Consider the following 26489-nt stretch of genomic DNA (forward strand, 5'->3'; position numbering starts at 1 on the left):
AAATCGAATAATAATAATATGTAAAAGATTTTTTGTGCTTTAATAAATTAAAATCATATAAAAATACACTCACTAAATTTTTTGAGGTAAAATCTCACTCTAAAAAGTGAAAATTGAACCAATTTTAAAAGAGAGTGGTTAAATCTCCTTTAAGAGTGAGATTTCATTCTTCACTGTTTTTGCCAACTTCAAATATTAAGTAATTCTTATTTTAAAAAGTATCAATTTCTTATGACAGTTAGACTGAAGATCCCACAAAAGATAAACAAATTAAGATACAAATATTCTACGAGAGACGTATTTAGAATTCGATGTCTTAAGGGATTCAACGTCTCCGTAAGTCAGTTACATGTCATTCCTTTGTCCCACTAAACAGGTAACGAGTTTCCCAACTGAGGAGGATTCGGGCAGTGATTCAACATCGCGTCGAGGAGTTGGTAGATCAGCCAAGTCGCTCATTTGAATTTGTCGATTCGATTACGCGGTTCGCGCTCTCGAAGTTCTCTACCGATCAACGTTATCGGCAATGCACGGTGCTATCTCGGCGTATTTATCGGGTGCGATGCAAATCACGTCGTTTTGATACTAACGGAACGTTTCGCTGCGGCACAGTACGTAAAATCGTTAACCTAGGCAGAGAGAAATTTTAAAGAAGATTGGCATAATTGGTTATAATTACAACGTGACGAAAATCATATGTATTAGATTTGAGATCTTTCTTGGTACACTCAAAAAGTTACATGTCTATATATTAATATGTTATCTATTTTAATTGTCATCCTTATTTTGGAAATCTGGCTATATTAGAACTTTCTACTTCGGTTGAGAGAATTACTATCGAAATAACTTTTCCGTATCACTTTTTTTCATATTTGCTGAAAGTTGATTTTCATTCTCAACTGAAGTGAGTGCAATTAAATACTCGTGAAATGCACGAAATTGCAATTAAATACTTGCGAAATACACAAAATTGCTTGTTCACTCATTCAAACTGGTTTAGAGACTGAAAGAAATTTATTAATTTAAACATCAAACTCCCTAAATTAGCGATATATCAAAAGCATAATAGAGTTATAATGATTCTCGCGAGTAATTGCGCTATTCTGAATCGCGATCAAGAATTAATGAGTCAAAAAAGATATCATTCAGCTTGTGTTGCGTAAAATCGATTATCCATGCAGCAGAACGTCGATAATTGTGAATGAATAATATAACGAGGCCGCCGCAAAATTCAAGCGCGCAAAAACAAAGCTGAATCGCGCCGGATCTACTTCGCAACCGTTTTATTTGTCTAATTACGACGATGTGACAGCGCCGGTGTACTGATTGTCGGTTCTATCACGAAGGACATACGAACCGCATAATACAGCGCAAATATTTTCGCCGGCGATTATCACGCATCCGTGCACGCGCGCGTCTCTAACGGTCGAATTATCCACGTCGGTGATTCTGCAACGACAAAACGGACCTCACTGTTTACGATTGGACTCGTTGAATTCCATTTAATCGGTCAAGGTCCTCGAGAATTCGAGAAACGGAATGGTAAAGCGTTATCACCGCACGACTGCCTGAACGACGCGTATTTATTGACAATGCAAATGTGGCTATTCTGCAAGAAGCGTTTCTATCTGGGAGATATAGTAAATGCAAATGCTAAATGACATTGCGTTTCCCCTCGTCATGTAGTTAGTGGAAGACAAAAGAACAATTTTTAAAGTTCGTGAAGATAAAACTGATGTTCTGCATTAACTTTCTGTGACGTATTTTAATTAAAGCGCGCGCGCGCAAACGAGATTCTGTAATATCTGAAATTATTAAAAATAATCATTAATTAAAAGAAATATGGGGATTTGGAGTTTAATATAAGGCACAACAAAGGTCTTTTCTTAGATGTAACTTTTATGTATTAAATATTACATTAAAGTTAGAAATTTTCCTATATTGTACTTGAAAGTAATACAAGAAGTTGGCGGCTAAGTAAAACCAAAATTTAGAATTTGAATTAAAAATTATTTTAATAAGAAATAGATGTTTCCAAAAAATTAATTAAGATAAAATGAAAAAAATTTCATTTAACTATAATATTGTATTGTTAAATATCGACTTTATTGAACTTTCATATATATGTACCTATATATAATATTAATTTTTATGTAGCAAGTATAAATTTCTAATTCCATATCAGTCATTTTCTGCAGAGACACATATATATGTATACATTCTTATAATAAAAAATGTACGTGTGTCGAATATATAGGCATGCCCGTCATGAGTCAATCGGAGAATCATTCAATTTTTATTTGTCATCGGTACGTTATTAATTCAATCGATCTGTTAATTGATTCGTCGATCTCGTCAATCAGTCAAGATCCTTGAACTTTCTAACCCCAAACTGTATATTATTACGCTGCAGCGTCGGTGCTTTTATCAATCTTCTTATCGGTGAATATACAAATCACGTTTGCGACCGATTATTTCGAGAAACAGTCGCGCTACTACACTACAAGCAATAGTCGTTAATCGATGGATTGTCCAGCGGAATATAATGAAGGAAAGCCACGCCGAGTTGTCTCTCGATACGTTTCGATAGGACATCAGTTGGCTAGTCGTTTCCGGCGTCACGGAAAAGGGATCGATGAAGCTTCGTACTGTAGACTCGACAATTCCATTAATTCCACGTTCGTCCACGGTCCTTTCATCTACGCGGAATCTCATTAACGCCGCACGGCGCTGACGCTGGCGTCGATGTCGGCGACGCTCGTGCACTAATTTGCAGGTTCGTCAACAGAACCGTGCAGACTTTAAATTCCCTCTCCTATTCGATTTGCATTCTGTTGCGAGCGCGTGGGAAAAAAAAAAAGTGGATTCAGGCGAACGGCTGAATATACGAGTACAGTCCCCGTGTGTGACAGTCGTCCTTCTCTTCTCTCTTCTATCTCCTATCTTCTTTTTCCCTAGCCTCACGTTTCCTCCTGACAAACTGATCGCTACCGCATTCCTGTGAAATCTCGTCCGCTTTTTAGCGGATATTTAATTTTCGTTCCTCTGCCGCGAGTACTAGATTTTAAAAGCCTCTTCCGTAAAAGGGTTATGGTCGTTCGACCGACGACGATCGTACACGGACATCTCGATACGACATCCATCTCACAATTTTATTCCCACGATTGTAAAATAGATCGGAGAGTTCGGATTGGGTTTTGGAAACTTTCCGGTATCTTACAGGTATCGAGAGGCCAAACCAATATCGATCGAGGATACTTTTGAAATTAATGACGAAGTAGTTTCTCGTCGTCGGAAGGATCGTTCTTAGAAAATACGATGATTGCGTAAATGCTATTAGAGAAGTATCGATCGAAGTATTGATGTTGTAGAACACTTCGTTTAGCAAACTACGAGAATACGAATGGAGGAGATGTTGAAATGAAGAGATTACAATTCCATTTTTTACATTTTATCCGACCCACTATCAGTCACACAGATATTCTATACGAAACAACGTTATATGAAGAATTTTGTCGACATAGTTGAAATAACTTTCACGGGAATATATTTGTGTAATAAATAATAAACTGTAACCTGAGAATAGTTACCTGAAATATTTTTCACTCCAGCGGCAAAAAAGTGAATTGTTATAAAATATTGTTTTGTATATGGATATTGTTTTTTTTTCTTTTTCCATAGTTATTCCTTACAAATTTTTAAATGCAAGTCTATTAAAAGGTCGTAATAAAAAAAGCGTTATATTTATTAAAAATGTTTGTATTATTTATTTTATATTATTTATTTTATCTTTATATTACTTATATATTGTTAAAATTTTTATTTTTCATAAATACTGTCATAATTAATATAAGCTACTTAATATGTTTATTCTTTTTAATATTTGTTTGATTTTTATTTACTTTTTTTAAAATTGTGATTATATCCATAATATTCTCAACTACTAATAAATCAGAAAAAAATTAATAATATATATTAATAATAGTGATTTTAACTGGAATGTAAAAATATCTCAGGTGATCGCGTTCACGTAAAAAAATAAGAAATAGTCTCGGATTAATCCAAAAGGTATGATAATAATGACTCTAATTTATTAATTAAACTTAAACTATTATACACATGAAGAATATGCAGGACACAAATAACCTAATCATGTGCACCAAGAGTTAAGAAATCCATTTGCCAAGAAATGGTTAAAAAAGAAAGAAATTATTCACATATATGTCGTTTTAAAAAAAATGTTCTACTGAAAAAAGATAAACTTATAATGACTCAATAATAATAAACAAAAATGAATAACAGAATAACAACTATAATATATTAATTTTATCACGCATGCTTTAATATAGTTGTCAGTTAAATAAGGTTTATATATACTAAGAATCTCGAATACAACGACCTTTCATTCATTGTTATTTAAATTTAAATTTTATAATCTATGGTATTAATTTGATAACAGAATTGCTTGCACAATTTTACGGAATGACTCTACATGTTCAACTAATTTTATTATCATTATACGGATAAATTGCGACCGATGTAATAGAAGAATGTAACTACGAAGACGGAAAGCATTGCATTGTTGCGATTGATGAATAACAGAATGAAGAATTATGTTCACCACTTTGCGTAATTATAATTTGCAGAAATTGTATTTAACTGTTTTATGATCTTTATTAAATTTGCGTTAATTATCGACATGTATACACTGAGGCTGACCTGACAAATAGGTCGAAATATACGTATGCGTTTTTAAGAATCTAAATATACGAAAAATTTGGCTCTTAGCCCTTCTGTCATTTTTGTTTTCTACTGAAAAGTTAGTAATTTTGAGTTATCACTTTTTTATCACAAACTAAACATTCTATTGGACGATGCTTTATATAGATATCACAGTAAATCTTTTTACAGCCCATTCACACTATCGTCCTTTAAGGGATACGTATACGTACAGTGAATTTTGATGAAAAAGAGACCGGAGAGAGGAAAAGAAAGAAAATGGAAAGGAATAATCGACGCGACTAGATATGCCGTGTGTTTCGTCAAGGTCATGGGTCATAGGTTGACCAGTGGTTTTTAGATTTCTGAGACGCATTCAGCCCGTTCAAGAAAACGAATGCACGGGGGAACGTCGAGAATTATTCATGAAGAAAAATTTCGGATCCCACGAGTTACCTTGTCTGCCACCGTTATTTTGTATGCGACGTCTTAGTGTCCCTCCGTGTCCCTATTGTATAGATATTTACTGCATGGACGTCAACTTCTCGAGAATACTCCGAATAATTTAAAAATGATTCACGACACAGTCTTCTGCATTTATTTGAGCAAATAATGTATCTAAAATGAAACATTTTGTACAGTACATCAAAGAGCAATTCCGTTGATTATTTATATTTTTTTATAACATTAATTTTGATTTGCATTGTGCAGGCAACCCAGTTACGTTTTAGAGTATTAGAATCCCTAATAACGTCTCTCTGAATAACTTGATCAATTATGTCATAATAAATCGCCATTTAATCCGAGATATCGCTTACTTGTTAATTCATGAGCTGTGCCGGCGAAAGGTTTATCGTTCTCGTCTCGTTCCATGCCCAAGTCAAAATTAGATTAGATTTGAGCATGCCAGAATACGTCTTTGATTAGAATACACCGATGGGGGCAGCGAAGCCGGTGATTCGAGACCGTGATACTTAGTTGCAGGTTGTGCTTTGAGAGCTACCAAGTGTACGTTTCCCATCTTCTGAATAAATCATACCGTTACGGGAGAAAAGCGACGACCCCACTGGCAGCGCACCGACTGGCGGTCGCATCGATGCTTCTTCCCTAGTTGGTCGGGGAAAAAGGGGGGAGGAAGGGAGAAAAGAACCCCGTTCGCCGAGACAAGTTTTGTGAAATTTTGTGCACGATCCGATAAGTTTGTATGCGCAGTTGGTAGGCGATGCGGCAACGAAATTTGGAAACAAAGTTACGAGCAAGAGTGCCAATCGCGACAGAAAACCACACAAAGTTGTGGAGATGTAACGGATATTCGGATCAGTACAGGACAGACTCGGTAGAGCGTTCTCGAGGGGGGAATATTTCAAGGGTGTCAAGGCAATGATGATTCTTCATCACAAGATGGTTCGGCCTTTCTTCAAATCAAACTTGCAAGAGGTGTCCAAAGAGAATCGCGCACCCTCTACGTGTATTGGTTCATAAAAGATTCATTTTTCTTCCAAAGCCGAGCCCGACAAAGGGACTACCATTTTTGGAAAATAGTTAAGGAATTGTAACAGGAAACCAAACCCAGTTATAAATTGTTTTATCGCCATGCTTTTTTATGATATAATTTTTATTTCATTTTCCTTCAAATTCATATTGCATTAATCCGTTTATATTTTTAGCGATTTAAATATCATATTATAAGCTTTTAAATCTTTTCGTAATACAATATAATGTTACATATGATATAAATTTTTTAAATTGTCACAAGTATATATTTTGTATTATAAAATATTTTATTATATAGATAATTACAATTGAATTGCTTTAATATTTCAGTTCTAGAAATATTATCTCTGGTCTTTTAAAAACTTTCTTGTTATATCGAAATTAGCGATGGAATTGTTATATCGATTTTAAAATGTGAATAACTCATTAAAAGTACTCTTAGTGCATATTTAAATCATATATGTTGCTTTATCAAAAAATTTTTCAGTCTACTGACCAACTGAACAATTTTGTTTTACTATTTCACGTATGCTTTTCATTGTGCTTTAGTCATTTAAGCCTAAAAGAAAAAAAACATATGTGAATAGTGGTAATACATATATGTCTGGTGGATAATTACGTCCGTACGTAGCTTTGTGCCGAGAAAAGCGTATAGGGTAGAGGTTATCCTCTTCGTGGAATGCGATCGTACGTAGACTTTATTATGCCGTTTTGTCTGTGTTCGACCCTTTCCATGAATAAAGGTGGAGCGCTAAATAGAAAGCATGTGAGAGGGCTGGAAATTCATTCGGAATTGAATAGAAGTCTTACGGTAGAAAGAAGGGTGCTCGGAGGTTCAAGGGGGATCTCCAGCTTAGCCGAGGGAAAGATCTTTCTTGATTCAACGTTGGATGCGAACCTCTCTAAATAATAGATGAAACTAGGAACGATAAATAGTCGGTTTCGCGAGAAAGCAATTTAAAAAGCTCACTCTCTTTTTAAAACGTACTTCCCGTTTTAAATATAGATCACTAAGTATCATGATTGTTAATTTATCATAAAAAAAAAAAACAAATAATCTTTAACCATAATTATAATTGTCAAATATATAATATGACAGTAATATTGCGATTGCTAGTTTCGTTCACAATGTTTAAGATCACAATGTTTCAATCTTTCCTCTGTACCGCACTTATTGGATTTTGAGAAGTTCTTTCGACAATCCGCCACTTTTCGCCAGTTGTTGCAATTTAATTCCTTAACTCGGTCATGCTTTATGAGATTTTCGAAACAGCTGCAAGCAAAGAAAACAGCTCGTAGTTATTTCGAACTTTCGTTGATTGGACCTAAGCGAAAGGAGACGCGGAACTTATAGCGATATCAAATCCCGTTTATAGAGTTCTTATCGTTTAATGCGCAAAAATTCAATAATTTCTAATCTAAAGATAATCTTTATCAAAGTCCTCAAATCTTTTTGCAGTCATTGAAAATAAAAAGATAAAGACGATTCGAAGGAGGTAAAAATATATAATACATTTTAGATATTACATTGGCGATAAGTAACCGAATATTTCATCTTCTTTTTCATGTATTATTCAAATCCGTCCTAGAGACATTTATATACCAGCGAAACGATATTTGATTTGTTCTCGTGCGTAGTTGAAATTCGATCTTGAGCTTAATGCGACCTCACCAAAGAGAGAAGCGAAGAGAATAGATCGCCGAGTGAATCAGCGATTTCTCCGATTGTACCGTGCGGCGCGCGTCTTTGCGGAATCTAGTCTCGCGTGATTTATCCTCGAGGCGTGGACGAGTGGCAGAGGTTAATTTCATAGCCTACTCGCGCCGTTTTACGATGTTCCTCGTGAAGCTGAAGTCCAAAGAAACGGCAATATCGTAGTTGAATCCTTGTGCGAATGTTAGCAACTTGACCCGACTCATTTCAACGGGCACGATATATAAGTTTGCAGCGTCGAAGAAGAGCGGGGGCGAGCACCGGCAGGCTACTTAGCATCGCTCATCAACAACCGTTTCTGCACGTTGTCGAAGAGCGAAATTACGTATTTCAACAAAAGTTGAGTTTTCACGGAAAGAGTTGGGAGAATGCTCGCGCTCCCGTGCGCTGCAAACGATTTGAAATCTTGATGGACAGTCGTAAACCTCTTCATTTCATGCAGTTAATGTCGATCCTTCTTGTTCGTTACCGCGCCAGCATTTGCGCACTGCGATACGCCAAACTCGCGATTTCTTTTTTTATTTAACGGCGAAAAATCAGATCTCTCTAACGATATTTGCTGATTTGCCTCAAGATTTAACTTTTCAATCATTTCAATCGAATCTTGAAATATCCAATGTATAGCGTCTCGTAATTGGTCGCTTCAAACTTTTTAATATTCAATATGACATGCACTCAAATTTTTGTTTGAACGAAATAAACTGAAAAAGTTTGGGAGAAAATTTAATTAGAGAAATCTCATTAGAGGAAATCTTTTTTGCTGTAAATCGCTTATAACTCAAGAGCGATCGAACTTTTGATATTTTCATTAAAGAAAGATTCATTCGAGCTAAAACAGAAAAAAATCTGTTGATAAAGAGAAGCTTTAGAAAATTTAATTAATAGAGAAAACCTCTACGTTTATTGTAAGCGTGCTTATAATTCAAGAGCTCTATCGAACTTTATTGTTAAAAAAGATATATCGCGGATTAGTGAGAAAATCCACAGATAAAAAGAAATACATCCAGTGTGTTTGAGCATTTTATGCATACAGAATATGCAATTAGTGACACACACACCATTGTAAATGAATATCACCAGTATCACTCTGTAATTATGTTAAAAAGATTAAAATATATGTAAATGATGAAAATGATAGAATATTATTCCATCAAAAAATATATTAATATGGAAATCGATGGTGGCAGCAGCATTTATTTTTCATGCGCCAATCCGCTGAAAATACGTGTTATTAATAAATTATAGTATTAAATCCGTCTCTCTTTATAAAATATTAATAAGGTGTGACTGACCAAATATCATGTCAATCAGAACAGGAAAGTTACTGATATCTGACATATTTTTCATTAGTGTATGTTTTTGGATTATTTTAGTAATATTAATATGTCGACATATTCGATTAATCATAATATTTTATTATTAATTATATGAAGATTCTGTATATAAATATGTATATAAATATTTATATATAGTATTTGCAAATGCAATGATACCATACGTCGCAATAAAAAATTAATAATTTCGAAACAGATTATTTTTCACGAAAATTTTTTGAAAAAGATATAATATAAAGATAAATATTTATTAAAGGCATTATGAATATCTAATATTTTACGAATTTACGTCTATTAATAGTATTATTAATAATATCACAGCACATAACATAAATATTGTAGAATTCGATTTATTTACTGAAGCGAGAAAAGTATTACAAGAAAAATCTCTTTCACGCGCCGCGTGTAATGCGTCGTTTAACCACATTTTTCAGCTTCTCAGATTTCTATCGGCTTCGATCGCGGTTACGGACAAGTCGTATTATCTCAATCCCTCTAGTCTTTAGCTGAAGACAAAGAGAAAGAATGGGAGATTCGCGAGAAGGAAGGCGCGGGTGGGGTTCATCCGCCGATTGAATGGAGGTCGATAAGAGGGGTACTCGGATGTAGCGGGCTTGAAAGTTCCGCGAGGGATATCTGGCAAAAAGGGGGATGATATCCGTCGGCGTTCCAAGGGAGCTTTGAACTCTGGCTCTGAACAGAGCCATCGACTGCCGTTCCGACTAAACGAACTCTCGGCGAATCCTCTTGAGGGCAAGCCGGATCGTTCGCCGACGCAAGAAGGTCACTGACTGATGTTCTTCTATGCCAGCTTAAGAAGCGCTTTATGAATTTCTCGGGCTTCCCTGCGCCTTTGATCCTCTTTACACGTTCGTCTTCTCTCGCGCGAGAACCCGACGCGACCCTTCGACGCCGCTGCAAACGTGTTTTGAGACCTGATCGAAGGCGCAGAACGAAGGATCACAAAGAAATACGGCTTTGCTATTTATGCATTTCACCCGTGGAACTCCATTTTCTGGAGAAGTACAGATCAAAGAGTAATAACGCTCTCCGCTCTCGCGGCCAATAGTTCACGTTCTGTCCTGTACGGTCTCGGTTTATTTCTTCTTTTTCCTGCATTTCATTTCGCGTTATCGTGTATTTTGACGAGATCCAAATCGTAATAATGAATCAATCTTTCCTTCTGTCTCCCTTCAAGACTGAAGAAGACTATTTTTCGCGACGGAGGTAATTATTAAAGTTCGATAAATTCTTCGTTATTGTGATATCAAAATTGTGTATCTTTGTAAAGGCGATTACCGCTTTTGTTGCCTTTTCATTAATTCGGTAAATAAATCATTTTCCCCTTTCCCACCCGTCGCTCTGTCGTATGAAAGTAATAAATTCGCAATGCCAGTCGCTCGTTGAACCACGAAAATACACGGAGAACATACAAAATGATTGAAACGCGTAATTAATAAATCCGTCGAAAATTATTCGCACGGAAAGGTATCCACGAGTGCGGAGGGTAAATACATAAAACGATCCGACCGCGAAACGTTCACGACCCGACACATGTGGATGCGTTGCACGTTGCAGAATTACGTCGTCTCGCTGAATTTCCGCGCTTTCCCAGGCGGAAGTGACATCCGAAGACAGGGTGGAGACGTATTTATTACGCCGACACTCTATATGTCGCGTCCGTGGAGGTTGCGAAGGTGGAAAGGGCGGCAGGAACGTGTAACCACAACGAAATTCGGTGAAACCTGTCGAGACAATTAAACGGGTCAGCCGGGAAGAGAAACGTTTCTACTATAACGGGAATGTGAAATTCTACTCGCATGGAAACCGTGTAATCACGGCTTCGTTTTACGAGTGAGAAAAAATACAGGTCGTGATATAAAGGTTTAACAATGGGACCAATATCGTAAAGAATGTCGAAATTTTGTAAGCGGTTTACAGTAAATTAGGTTTATGTAAAGAAATATAATTAAACATTACGGTAATAATTACGGCGTTTCAAGAAATTTTTGATTGTTTGTTATAGAACTTTTGCTGATGCAAAATCTGAATGTTTTATTTTACTTCTCGTGTTTGACTATGTTCTTTGTTATAATCTTAAAGTATTTTGTGTTCTGTAAATTTACTGTAAAGTAAACTACAGGATGCCCCACGGGAAGTTATTGAAAAGCTGTCATTTTCGAATGTATTCAATTATTGAAGAAACAAATATTGCATTGAAAAAAGGAAAATCTGCAATTTTAATGAGTATAAATAAAATGTGTTAATAAAACACGTTTTATTTTATTGATGAGAAATATATCAGTAATCCTAAAGATTAATATTTTTGAAGTGCGCATTTGAATTAAATGTAAAACTTAATTTTTCTAACGAAAAAACTTTTTCTAACATATTGTTTTTAATATTGCTGACAACCATTTTAATAATTGCTACCAAATCTGACACTATTTGTAGATCGTGTCTACGACCATTAATGATGATAAATAAAGTGAGAGTGCTAATAATTAAACTTATTTAAAAAGGATTTTTTAAAAAATAATTTTTATTTTAAATTAATTTATAATTAATAATAATTTAATTTTAAATATACGTTAATCAGCAATACATTTTAAATGCGGCTTTAATTTTTATGTATTTTTACGTTGATGAAATTTCGAGAAAATTTAGCACTAGAAAGAATGGTTCTTTTATCTTGATCGACACGATATGTAGGTTCAAAAGAAGAAAAATTATTTCGATGATATGAAAAGGCAGCAGCAGCAGCAACGCTGATTGCGAGGTCAAAACAAATGAAGGATTTTACGATCGGACAGGTACGCAACGACGTAATTGAGTATGGCGATAATTATTACGGTTCTCAGACCGGGCAAGCGGGCTACAATCAATCTTTTACTGAGGGAAGATGAATTTTCCACTTTTTCTCGCGACACTTTTGTATCGATCACCGCTATAATTGTTTTCCAATCGACCGGCATTCGCCTTTCATTGCTTTCCCAGTCCGTATTAATTGCTCGCCTTATTTTCGTGGTGTCTCTCTTGAATCTCTGTCCCACGAGAATTTATCAATCCAAAACCGCCACTTTTCCGTACGTGGAAATAAAAATACGATTAGCTCGGGTAGCGCTTCCCCGACTGCCATTAATTACATGGCTCCCGGGATAATTAGGCGAAAACCGCCGAGAGTATTAATCAAGCCGGTAATTCACCCGCTTGATTTCCGCCGGCTTAAAACGGCAGTCTCGAATTGGCACGGCCCAGGGCCCTAATCTGTTCGACATAGAACTGGAATTTGTTTGAATCCTTGATGAGGGTTTTAATTTAGCGACCCTCTTGCACGCGGTTCTGTGCCTCACTTGAGTACTCAGGTAGTTTGTTTTACATCCGCCAATCTTTCAGCAATACTCGTCTCGTTTACAACTGATTTATTTCTCTATGAGAATTTCCATAGTATTTGTATTATACGTTCACTGAGCAAAAGAATATGTTATATTTATATATGCACAGTAGTTATATATAATCACATTTAGTATGGTCAGGGGTGGGCAAAATACTCAAAAAATTGTGAACGTATTCAAATACGAAATACAAAATACTTTCAATAAAATAAATACGTATCTTAAATACATATTGTTGTCACCATACGTGAAATGGAACTTTAGATTGAGTCAACAATGGTGCGATTTTAGCTTTCATCAAAAACAATTTTTACATAATTTAAATGTATTTACAAATTTAAAATACAAAATACTAAAAAAAAAAGAAGTATTTAAATACAAAATACAAATACTCTCAAAAAAAGTATTAAAATACGAAATACAAAATACGAATTACAAAAATGTATTTAAATACATATTTTAAATATACGTATATTTCAAATACTGCCCATCGCTGGGTATAGTTATTAAAAATAAAAAATCATATATAAATGAGATTTAATCTTTTTTCTGCTTCCATAATAAATGTTTATGATATGATCGCTCGATTACTAATTAAAATATTAAAAGACGAATTAATACGCACGATCATCAATTTGCAAATATTCGGTAGTCCGCATTAAATTGGATATATATTATTTTGTGTACTTGTGATATAATTTTCCCGCACAATAAAATCAATCTCGATGACTTTACTCTGTATATGTATTAGCAAATAGATAAATGTATACATATGTGTGTGTGTGTGTGTGTGTGCGCGCGCGCGCGCGCGCGCGCGCAATATATATGTAAAATGCTTATTATTCATATCCGCCATACATTTAATATTGTAGGGGAGATTACAAAGTCTCTATGTAATGACTCTAACGAGTGGAGATAGTGCCAAACCGACAGGACTGAATCATCATATGTATAAATGCGTTATCTCGACAAGGATTACGAATTCCATTTAACGATTGTGACTAATGCTACCGGCACGAGAAGTATTATAAGTAAATCATATTATCCATTGGCACGAATTCAACATAAAAGTTATTTCAAATTATTTCATGACGATATTTCTACGCTTGTCGCTCCAGTAATTCGGGAAAAAATTGTTCAATATAAAATATCGTATTCAGAAATAATAAATCCTATGATTGTAAATCGAAGAGAAAATATCGCCCGATGTGTGAATTATTTAAATCTTTAATCTTCCGAGGCTGCAGTCAAAATCTGTAATGCAATTATTAACACTGAGCCTGAAATTTAATATATGTCGATTAAAAAGCATTAATTATTTTTAAGAAATAAAAATGATATAACGGATATAAAAAAATATTATAAATTTGTGTCTTAATAACAAAATTCAAATTAGTAGATGTAATATGAAGAACATAATTGAGTAGTTCTAATAGACTTTATCAGCTTCAAAGGGTTAAAAGTTACTTAAAAAATTTACCTTCATTACACGAAGAGCGTCAAAATATCGCAGTTGCATTAATCGTTAATTAAATATTACGATGTGCGTCGGAAAGTTATTAATGCGATTTGCAAAGTGACAGTACAGCAGAAGGCCGCTTGGATACTTTTTTATCCTTGTTCCTCCCGTGTGCGGTGGGTGTCGGGTGGAGAAAAATATATTTCCAGTGCAAGACCTTCGTCATGTCGTATGTAACGATGCGTCGGACAGATACATATTTATTTCGAACGGAAATCCGCGAAGTCCGGCCGTTGTCGGTCATACGTCATGTCGCGATGTGCGCGAGAATATGCATGTGTACGGTGCAGTAATGTCCCAATACGTGTTCAACGACGTGTAACTCTTTGAGAAGAGAGCGGGCTAGTGAGGCGACAGGTAGAAATCTCTAATAGCTGCTAGATACGAATACAAACGAGCGGAGACTGTCAGTGTCACGTTCGCATAAATGCTGACAAATCCACGTAAAGGAACAAGTACATCATGCGTAAACATTGGTACTTTTCTGCGTTTCCGAAAGCCTTAAATCTACTGGTATTCCACCACATCGTCAATCATCCCTTAGTACCTGTTTCACAGAGAAAAACGTTTACTTGAAAATGAACGACCTAGAAAATTCCGATTATATCAATCAAAATTCTGGTTATCACAACCAGTAGAATCAACCAGAAAATTCTGATTCGTCCATATTTTCAACCAAAATTCCAATTAATCCAACCAAACATTTTTCTCACAATCAGTGAGACAATCTAAACTTAAGTTTTCCTTAAAGTTTTTCATAAAGGGTTAAAAGTTGTTTCCTAAACCTGAGAATAGTCATCTGATTATTTTTACATAAGTGCGATTACATAAAATCTGGAATGGTTTCACATTTCAATTAAAATCACTATTATTGACAGTACATTATATATTGTTTTTAGATTTATTAATATTTGGGAACATTATAAATGTTTAATCACAATTTTTTGAAAAAAGTAGACTAAACAAATATTAAACGGAATAAGAACATTTAAGTAGCTTATAACAATATTTCTAAACAATAAAAATGTTTATTAATATAATGCTTTTTTATTATGAGTTTTCGATAGAATTGCGTATTTAAAAGTTAGTAAAACATAGTTATTAAAAAAGAAAAAAATATATAAAACAATATTAACATTAAAAATAATATTTTACATTCACATTTTTTCGCCATTATATAAAAACACTCCAGGTGACCATTCACAGGTTAAAGACTATTATACACTATGTGCATTTTATAATCTAATGTCTGAAGTTAAGTGTAATTAATCGACAAAAAACATTGAGACAAAAAATCACTGCTAAGGAAAAAATATGCTAAAGAAAAACATTGTTTCAAAAGCAATTCTATAGCTCTCGCTTCTTATGCAAAGATATGTACATTATGTACAAATGTTGGTAAAAATGATCAACTGTATCATGCATGTGATGTTTGAAAATATTCTACTTAGCTGAATCAATATCACCGTCTTTGTCATATCAAACGGGAAGTTTCTCGCTCTCTTATACCCATCGGATTTGCATTACTTATGTCACGATAACTCTGTCTGTTCCTGGTCGTATTATTAGCTGCATCGTCCATTTAATTATGGAGATACCACTAGCTAGACTAGCTGTGTTATTTTTACGCCGCGGGTATATTTGCAAAACTGTAACGTTCGGAAAAGCGGATAAAAGAGATACGATATAAAACGTGAGACTGAACAGTCATCGTCACAGTGTCACATAAAATGTCTCTGTACCCGAACGATATCTTCTCTGATTAATACAACTATCGTATAATTATGTCTTACGTATTTTTCTGAATTATTCAAGAATTTATGCCGGTAATATATCAAGAGTTTCCCCGGTTGTAACGTTTGTACTAGGTGGAAGCTGCAGCGACTGGGAGGGAATGAAATCAAACCTTATAGCGCGAGCGGCGTTGTACCTCTTTCGAGAATGTACAATACCTCTTTATCTTATTCAAGGCGGTAATATTTCAAGTAATTACGCGACACTTGTACACGCTGTACGCAACTCGGCTTGATATAAATACCGGGGGGGGTTTACGTGACAGACGTTGACTTTCTTCTACGGTTTGAAAATAAACGGCAGATCTCCCTTGAAGCACCACATCGGTGCTTCTCCTCTGCGAAAGGCTGAATAAACGCCGCATATTTTTCCCCGTAATTCCGAAATACCTCCGCGCCGAGATGTTACTTCCGCGCGAACGACCGTATCGCGCACATTATAAACGTGTGTGCCGGAAATCACGGAGACGGGCACAGCCGCTATTAAAAATTCAGCTCCGTGCGTGTATACACAAGCGGAGTACGTGTACATAACACCGTTTTCTCTCCGTATAAATTATGGAGAAGGCTAAAAATGCGCCGTAATTCGTACAGTGCGATAAGAGAGGTAAGGTGAGATAGCTCAACATCGTGTGTTATCAGCGAGACACCTTCGGATTCGTGTCAATATTCATCTATATTCATCTATTTCTCGTACGAGCCAACGAATATACGGGGAGTATCTAGACGAGAATACGCGCGGGAAACGGGCGAGAAATCAAGAGAGACTGCGAGACAACGACGTGTGCCAGAAGCGTGACGGAACAAAGGCGAGATGAGTCGCGAAATGAAAAGACGGATTTGAGATGAAACTCGTCGATGCGTGCGATGAAAAAATATGCGTCACAGAGATTGATTACGCTCGTCTCGACGATGCGCGACGTGGAACGTTTATGCTTCACACGGTCATCTGTTTTTTTTCTCCGTCGATGATAAGGATAACGCTGGAACCAAACGAGGCACGGTTTCTTGAATGATAAGCATGCACGCCACTGCGCCTGTTCTGATGCACGTAGTATTTTACACAGGAAGGTTTTGCTGAAATATTAAAAAATTTAATTAGATGCAGATTTAAAAATAATTTTGTTGGACGCTGAAAATTGGCTGCGAGAATGTTCAAAATTTTTTCCTCATCATGCTTAAAATTTCCATGTAATTATTTTGCTAGTCCAACAAAATTATTTTCTGATCTGTAGCTAGCTCAATTTTTAGACGTGACTTTCAGCAAAATCGTTCTTTCCGTATAGAGGTGCCATCCACTCAATGCTGCAAATGTTTTCAAGTATTCTTTGACTGATCAACTAACGAGATTCTTTTTAACCAACGAAGAATTTGCAGCGTTAAATGGGTCACACCTTCAGAATATGTTCATGCATCAAAGCGGGTATAGCAACATGCATGCTTATCATTCAAGAAAGCATGCATCGTGTGATTCCAGCTTAACGAAGGACCACGTCGCGCAGGCTATGTTAGTATATTGGGATATACACAACTCGAGGGAGATGACATGCTGATATTGGAGAGCAGCGTAATCGATATCACCGTTCTCTTGATTGAGAAGACTTCTTTCTTCACGCTGATAACACGCGAACTTTTATCGAAGGACTTCTCGATAGACAGATATGCATCGAGAAATCCTATCAATGGGGAATGAACTAAAAATACCGTGAGGGATGAAAGAGAATTCGATTGATTGTCATGTGTCGAATAGAATATCGGCGATAAACACAATTGACACTTGACTGTTTGATCGATTTTTGTATGCGCCAGGAAATCGTGTTAAATCGGAATTTCTGTATTCTTTATGAAAGTTTCCTAGTTTTGTAACCCCGTCTTATTGAGAAATTTACTTCCATAGAGAGATTAATTTTCAATACCAAGCAATTCTTCGTATATATACATTCCAGTATTCATTTTGTATCTTATAATAAAATCTTTTACGTAAAAGTCGACAGAACAGACTTTCAGTAATTTGAAGCATCTTATATGTTTTGTATCTGCATTATTCATCGTCCGTGACGTGGGCATAATCGATAAAGCGATATGAGTGCGCATAAAAGCAGTTAATAAGCAATAAAAGCTGCAGGCAAGATAAAACAGACGCTGCTCGTATGTAAGGTAAAACGGGTTGAAAACTCAACTCGCTTATAGAAACTTCTTCCTCCGCCCCTATTTTTCTTACGTCCCGGGCTCGAAAGAGTATCCCGGGGCAAGATATCGCATTTTATCTAGCGCAGCTGGATTCCAGATTCAAAACTTTTCCATATCGCATTACGTGCATGTATATATACATATATATATATATATATATACACGGCGTAAGGCAGACATAGTGATGCTCTTCTACACGCAAAGGGAAACGGCGCATCAATAAATATTTCATTATGTACACCGTTGTGCGTCGACGTACAACGTACGTGTACATAGTACGCGGCTCGCGGCGGAACACGATCTGGCGCGACGCTTTCCATATCTGCACTTCGCAATCTCCGACAACAAAATTTGCCTGACGCCGTACATATAGCTGGATGCTATGCGCGGCCAGCGTGGACGATCCCCTGCCCTCCCCCTTACCCTCAGGCGCCGGTATCGATTATGAAATTGCGCCGGATAAAGCAAATGAGATACCACCGCGACGAGCTTGGTTGGTGGTTCCCTCGTGCTCTCGTGAGCGCGTATCACTGATGCCCGGGCTGTTGGTTACCTTTCTGATCATATCGGCATACCGATATGCCCTCTCTCTCTCTCTCTCTCTCATACACACACACACACACATACAGAGAGAGAGAGAGAGAGAGAGAGAGAGAGAGAGAGAGAGAGAGAGAGGTGAGAACACTGCTTCATCGCACACTAGTTTACGGGGATACGCGCACCCCGCATGTTCACTTGGTATCAAGCCGTGTTATATGCCGCATGTTATTCGTTCCTCCTACGGCGAAGGACGGTGCAAGCGTGCAAGCCCCCTAATCGCTATTCGTCTCTATCTCGTGTTGAGCTCTAAACTACAATGTGCTCTCTCATGTGCACCGTGTCACGCTGCTGCGCCACTATAATTCCCGATAAACGCGAAGGTCTGCGGAAGCAGGCAACGGATCGCATTATCCCGTCATTATTATTTGATCAACTGCGGAAGAATCGGGAGATAATCGAGAGAGAATACGTAGGCGAGTTCCGCCCCTATCCTTCTCTCTCCCTTTCTCTCTCTCTCTCTCTCTCTCTCTCTCTCGCTCTCGATCTCTCTCTCAGGACCTTATCCTATTTATAAAATCCGAGGACACATCCGGCTTAAGTTCTCTCTCATCGAGCGTCAAAGTTTCGAGTGGTCCTATACATCCCTCGACTTCTATAACAGGCTTTTGGCTCGGCTATTACCGTTTAAGGAATGCACATCATGAAGTCGCGATATACCACATCCCTAATGGCGAATTCAAACTTTTCGGGCACGCTCGTATCATGCAATTTTCGCGGAACGGAAACGTGAAATCTCGCGTGTAGTTATATACATAGGTACGAAATTTTGCCCAATACAGCTTCGTTATATAGTTATACATGTTATGTATGTTCTCTATTTATCGTACGTTTATATTTATTTAACAAGTCATCCAAATATCGGAGTACTTATACTACCAACCTCTATGTTTACCTGTTAATAATTTATATTGTTACATATTAACAATATTCATGTAACCATGCAAAATTGCGTACTGAAATGTGGAATATTCTAGCTCTAAATGAACATATTTTCCGCATTTTATCCTCGCTATTATTAGTACACGTTATTACAATCGCCGACATCCTCGCCGTAATTTTATAAAAGATATTTCAAGATGCTTCATTCTTCGAAATGTAAAGATCATCGGATTGAGTATGAAGTTAAGGTGATTGTACAAAATGAAACGTAATTGCTTTCACGATATTTGTGAATCGACATTGTGTCGATTTCTGATTCCCTAGATGGGAAAAATGGTTTTAAAATATTCGCGAAACCCGTATAATAACGTAAAAACTGTCCGGACTTTACGATGGTCGAGAAATCTACATTTCTAATTTTTATACCGACATTCACGAAATAACATCGCCAACGATGGAGTAAAACCGGGATTTGCGGAATCTCCGTCGCGGAATGATAAATGCCGGGAATTTTTTGAAAAATTCGGATCGGTGTTATGGGAGAATTACAACAAGATCTAGGATAGTTTTCCTCCCCCCTCCCCTCCAAAAAAAAAATGTTAAAATATTTTCTCCCGATGAACATTCGTAAGAGTTTTTTTTGTTGTAAAAATAAAAGAGCCCACAGTAGCTTTACGAATGAAATACAATTTATAAATTTTTCCTAAATTCCCAATGAACAGTAGAGTTTATTTTAGCGAACGATTTTGTAGAATTAGTGTAAACATATTATTTACCATCGATATCGTTTAAAAATACGACAATAAGATGTTTACTTCACAAATTCATGGAATATCACTCACATTTACCATTTCTTGATCATTTACCATTTTCTTTCTCATGAAAAAGAGAAGTAAAACGTTTACGAATAAAAAGGATTGCGAACTAGCGAGCTCACGATGTGTTCAGGAGTATGTGTCGACGATATTGATCGACTCTTCAGCAACTGGATGCCATTAGCCATATACTTTTTGTCTAATAGTACAAACTATTGCGGCCGAGAACTCCGAGAGGAAAGCTTACGTTGACGACCTACTTTCAGATCGCACTAGGGCGGAATCTTTTTTCCTGAATCAGGTCGATGCGCGTAAAAGACGCGTTGCGAGAGACACGGTGCGTGCAAGTAGGTCAGGTATCTACGACAAGGTTTACCCGTCTAGGTAAATAAATTATAATTATAATTATCGGTTGCAATAAAAACAGTTTACAGCGAATCGTATAGACTCGTAATTGTTTCGTCAATAAATGAGAAGGGCCGTTCAATCCTTCGTGTTAGCTGGCTACGAAAGAAAAATAGTCCGTACTCACTTTATTCGATTATAAACTAGCAGCTCAGCTATCTCTCGGCCTAGCCTCGAGTATAGAGTTTCTACGAAGACCAACACTTTTGGGTCTATCCTTAATCGAGCTTCACTGCGATGGTCTGGTGCTGACGGTAATCTAGTCGCGCCTCTCAGAGTCGAACATCGTATCGCTGGCTCTGGCCTCGTATCTCGGTGTATTAAACTGCAATAATAAAAATTATTTGTTAGTTAATATTTTATTACAACTAGTTTATTATATTTAATAAAGAAATATGCCAGTTATGATATAATTTTTAGTACATGTAAAGTATATCGCCTGTGTGTGATACACAATCTTCAGATTGCAATTTATATGTATATTTCTAACTTGAAATTATTCATTAAAAATTGACAAGTGGCAATTTTGTCAGTAATAATTTTCAGCGTGATGCCAAGATAAGCTATTGATATATTCATATATATATCATACATATATATTAAGAGTCTGAAGAATTTTCGCGATATTGATCATACGCACGTAACGCATTTTCCCGAACCATCTCTTATCTCAGAAGTTTTACATATTTATGAGATATTTTCTCGTTATAGAGCGAGCCTCGCGTTACTTCATGCTACGTTATAGTTTTCACGATAATATCAAATGTTCTTTCAAAGAGCTAAAGGAACGTTTCGATTGGCTTCAGTCCAGAAGCAAATTCTTCCGTCAAATTCTTCGTAACGAAACCCCCGTAACGAGCGGCCCTCGAAGAATGCACGGCAGCTCTTTCAACCTGTCCTCAAAGTTCCGCTTTCAACATAGACGGATACAACGTGCCCGGTATATCCGTGCAGAGAACGCGGATGTAGCAGCGGTGCAGGAATTTCGGAACGTATGCGTAGCTCCACAAAGGACCCTTTAGCGCTGCTGCAAGCTGAGTTCTTCCGGACACCTATTAACATCGGGCATTCTGCAAGTTTCCTGGTATTTACCGCGATTAAACTGTCTCACCGTGAACGTATATATAAAGAGATCATTCTTTTTTTTATCGTTCGTATTGTACTTCGAATTGAATAGAAAAAAACTGAAAGTCTTGTGATATCCGACATTTTTAAAAAATTATATATAATTTTCAAGAAGACGCTTCAAGAAATAAAAGTTTCTTTCAAATTTGTATTTTTACCACCTACATCTTTTACTTAGAGTTTTTCTTTAGATTGTAAATAGAATTCGATAGCATACAATTTTTGTGTTTTATATACAGATTTAAATCATATAGCTAAATACATTCTCTCTTTAGATAGACAGCAGATAATGGATACATTCGTTGCTGTTGAGCTCCTTTATGTTTGTCACGAGCAGATCCAGCGGTATATTATCGGCGCATGCACCAAATTAGTATGCGTCCAGCAATCGAGCTTCTCGCCATAAACCGAAAATCGAACCTTTGTACTGAAGTAGGATAAGCCCAGGACCGGTTCGACATTCAAACATGCGGGGGCATTTTCATAATGGAACAGCAATAAATATTATTATGGTATACGAAGTTCGCCGAATTATTAATTGGGATGCAAACACAATCAATCGTTCTCATAATTTCTACCCATATATATACATATATATATGTCATGATACTCATTGATGCGTAAAAATGTTTATCGTGCAGCGTCCCGAATTACGTTGAAATACGAATGTGGATATTACGGGTGCACGTTGATGGCTTGTGTATCAAATAGATCATTAATTTCCAATTAATGTGAGAAAAAGTTGAAAAGTCCGAAAAGTAAATAAATGATAGAAGGTATATTTATACAGACACATTAAAAGAGAAGTAGTATTTTACGTCATATTGTGATCTTGAAAAATTTATACTAAAAAAAGAAACGTATGTATAAAAATTGTTTAACCGATAAAGCGATGAGTGAGACTGAAAGGGTCTTTAGCTTAGATGGAAGCGAAACAGATTATCGATGATGCACTTGCGCGCTTCGCAGCTCTTACCCACTTCGGTTTACAATTTATGCATATTAGGCGTCGCGTCAGTAGAACATACACGAAGCGGGGAGCTTCGGCCGAACATTTACTCACGTAGTACTGCTTCAGCCGTTGTTATGGAGCATTTGATGTAACTAAATTTCAAGCAAATATTTTCTCGTAACGCAATCACAGACATAAACTGTACCGTAGTAAAGGCCTTTGACGCGCATAACGATAATTCACTGTGCGAAATGCAATTATCAAGATGTGAAATATTCGTGAAATTGCCCTGTGGAACTATGTTATCTGTTTGCATTCCATATAATTTGCCAAAGCTCAATGATCGATTTCCGCTTATCAAAGTTTCTCGTTTCGTCTTCAGCGTGTGTTTTGCAATAGCTTTCATAAAGATATCGAAATGCTCGTAGTAGGAAACAGAGGTATTGATCGTGATATGCTCCATACACGTATGCATACACGACGATGCATCGAATGGTTCCTCTGCATTTCATGCGCGGGTTATCGATGCAATATTCTTGACATTCGTGTGTATCGAAGTCGTTTATCCATGCACACGGGATCATTCGTAAATATCGAGAATCTGCAATCCTACCCACAGTTGAAAACAAGAGAGGTACTGTATATGCATTGTCTCTCGCTACTTGATAAAAGGTCGGATCTAGTTTCATCTCCATTCTATTAGATGACATTTAGATGCAACTTCGTATAAGCTTCGTATACGCTTTGCCTATCTGCCAAAATAATATAAATACACTACATTTATATTTATAATACATTTATGTTCTTAATAATTTATACATTACTTTAAATACGAAATGCCACTACGGTTTGAATGTTAAGATGTTCAACTACCATATATAATTCATTTAAATGAATTAATTTCAGAAATGATAATTGCGTGCCGATATGATTGTCGGACGGTTCCAACGCAATCAATCTGAAATATTAATCCTCCCAAATTTTCCAAATCTCAAAAAACTGTAATAAACTTATTGCGAAAAATATTGCCTCGGCCGGGAGTCGAATCCGGATCTCTTGCATTCCGTGCGAGCGTCCTAAGCCTTTAGATTATCGAGATCTTAGCAGTATTCTTCAATAACCGATATAGAGAGTTACGCGTTGTAGGCGATCGTGTATAAACAATATGATTGGAAAAAAGATCGTTGGAAATTTTGGGGGGTTATTAATATTTGTAGTGGCGCTTCGTATTTAAAGTAATGTATTTAACATAAACGATCTTGTTTCCAATCATATCGTTAATAATTTATGGCACCTTAGATTCGACTTGAAAAATTTAATAATACGTTTGCACTCCAGAAAGCAAATCATATTTTTATTGTTAACAATTTTGTATCGTTTCTATCAAAAACTAAATTAAATTAAACTCAAGCATTACACATGTTTGTCTCGAAAGAAATATGTTTGTGACAATTAAGCGTGGCACGAATTGAGTAGTAAAAACACGAATAAATTTCTGGATTTAGTAAAGTATATATATATATATATATTTTCAAAAATTGTAAGGATCAATCTATTTCTCATGTTGTGACGGACAAAAATGTGAGGTTTAGTATCTCATACGTAAACGGGTTTCAACAACGACAAACAACAATCATCGTATACACAGAGACATAAAATTTGACGGTTACGTACACATTGCGCGGATACGACGTACGTATTCGCACAGAAGCTTTCAAGTACATGGGTAATCTGGGACGCGAGAGATACGATGTATTCTATCGCGCATCAGCCGTGGCCGCAAGTAAGCCTATTAATGCGCGACGTTATTAGAGGATACTATCTGACCTAGATTCCCAGGCCCCTATCAGTAACAGGCGTGCGTAGGCATCCTTAACACGAATTTACGATAAGGCCGTAGGTTCGGATACATGCTACCAAACTGTTTGAACTTCTAAGCAGGGTGATCGGTCGTACAATTGTTTCAGGGAAGTACTCAATCAAAACGCTCTACCATTATTCTATCGCGGATACGATTGACTTTAGAACGATGAGCAAGCTTCTGACACATCGGGAGTCGAAATGGAAAGTCGATTTCGATCAGGATTCACAAGACTCACAGTGTACGGACGTGACTTCGCAGACTGCGATTGGAAAAGACCGGTACCGCGCGTTTGTTTGTCAAGTAGCTACGTCAGGTCAAAAGAGATCTGTAACAGTGCAAAAATGTATACAATATTGCTTTTGCAATCGAAAGCTTCTATTTCCCGTCGGAATCTCAATATCATAGCTTTTCGATAAGTTCTCATATTCGACAAGACCCATATAGACGCACCTATCGATATTAAACATGGGTGAAAACGTGCAACTGTGGATATTTTGCAAAGTCTATGATCGCAAAAAGATAGTGTACATTTATTTGCCAGAGTGAGATTGCCGTATCGTTATCACTGTTTTTCCTTAACGTCGGACGCCCAATTTCCAATCGACCAGAAACTATAGTCAAAACACATGCGATATTTACGGATGCAAGAATTTTTCGTTAAATTGTATAAATCAGCAGCTGAGAAAGAGTTGTAAAAGAACATCGTTAGATGAGCTTAGATCTTTGTCAGTTATTCAAATTTACGACATTATCTACTCTTAGATTAGACTCTTGTTCATTTTCATATAATTAAGTAGATACTCTTGTGTAGATGAAACTTTTATTAATTTTCATTAATCGTATAATTGAGCAATTGCGAAGAAGCTATAACTATACAAGAACATCATTAGACGAGTTTAGATCTTTGTTAAATGCGAGTCATCGGAGCTTACGGCGCCGTCTTTATTATACTCTTAAGACTTTTTTATCTTCCATCGTGCTAACTTTCCTGTCGTGCCAAGTGTAACGTTACAAACCGTCAAGAAAAAGCCATCACACGAGAACTGCTTTTCACAAATCAAGCCGCACCAGCTTCTCTCCATTCTCATCATTTTAGTAGGACTTTTGTGTGCTGTGACGAAAAAAAAAAGGAACTCATAACGGCAGTTTCGACACCGTCTGGTACTAATAAACGTCGTTAAGAAAGAAAGAGAGAGAGAGAGAGAGAGAGAGAAGAAGAAGAAGAAGAGAAAAGACGCCCTTCTTAAAAAGTAATTTTAGATTACGGCCGCCATTGTCATCTATCGACAGCCGATTAAATTACAGTGGAGAATCGCTCTCGACACAAGGGAACGGTAACGGAACGGACGAGGGAGCTCTCGAATTACTATGTCGTATAACGGCTCGTACTTTTCGCGATAATCGAGTTACGTCCGATGCGTCTTTATGATCCTCTTTCGTCTCCTTATTGCTTGGCCATGGCAGGACTTGCCGGCACTTTTCGTCTCTAACCGTACAAGTGTGTCGTCTGCCTGCCCTTTACGTAGTGCTTTTTATGAGGTGCCTTTGCCAACTCGAGAAGAATCGGAAGGACGAACGTCTAAAGTCCAAACGTCTGTCAAAGCGATATCTGTAAAAAATTCGCGTACGATAAATTAAATGCATTCGCAAAAAAAAAAAAAAAAAAAAAAAAAAAAAAAAAAAAAAAAAAG

At 36.6% G+C, this 26489-nt stretch overlaps 1 protein-coding gene across 2 annotated transcripts in view; it reads right to left on the reverse strand.

Annotated features, from left to right (window-relative positions):
* Positions 1 to 26489, reverse strand: part of LOC108755381 (bifunctional heparan sulfate N-deacetylase/N-sulfotransferase) — a 123910-nt gene that overhangs the window by 27659 nt on the left and 69762 nt on the right. For both annotated transcript variants that reach the window (XM_018498329.1, XM_018498330.1), the window contains exon 3: positions 20985 to 21182. In XM_018498329.1, the coding sequence (XP_018353831.1) occupies positions 20985 to 21182 (198 nt within the window). The remainder of the gene's footprint in view (positions 1 to 20984; positions 21183 to 26489) is intronic.

Source organism: Trachymyrmex septentrionalis, unplaced genomic scaffold (assembly GCF_001594115.1).
Source record: "Trachymyrmex septentrionalis isolate Tsep2-gDNA-1 unplaced genomic scaffold, Tsep1.0 scaffold87, whole genome shotgun sequence".
NCBI lineage: Eukaryota > Metazoa > Arthropoda > Insecta > Hymenoptera > Formicidae > Trachymyrmex > Trachymyrmex septentrionalis.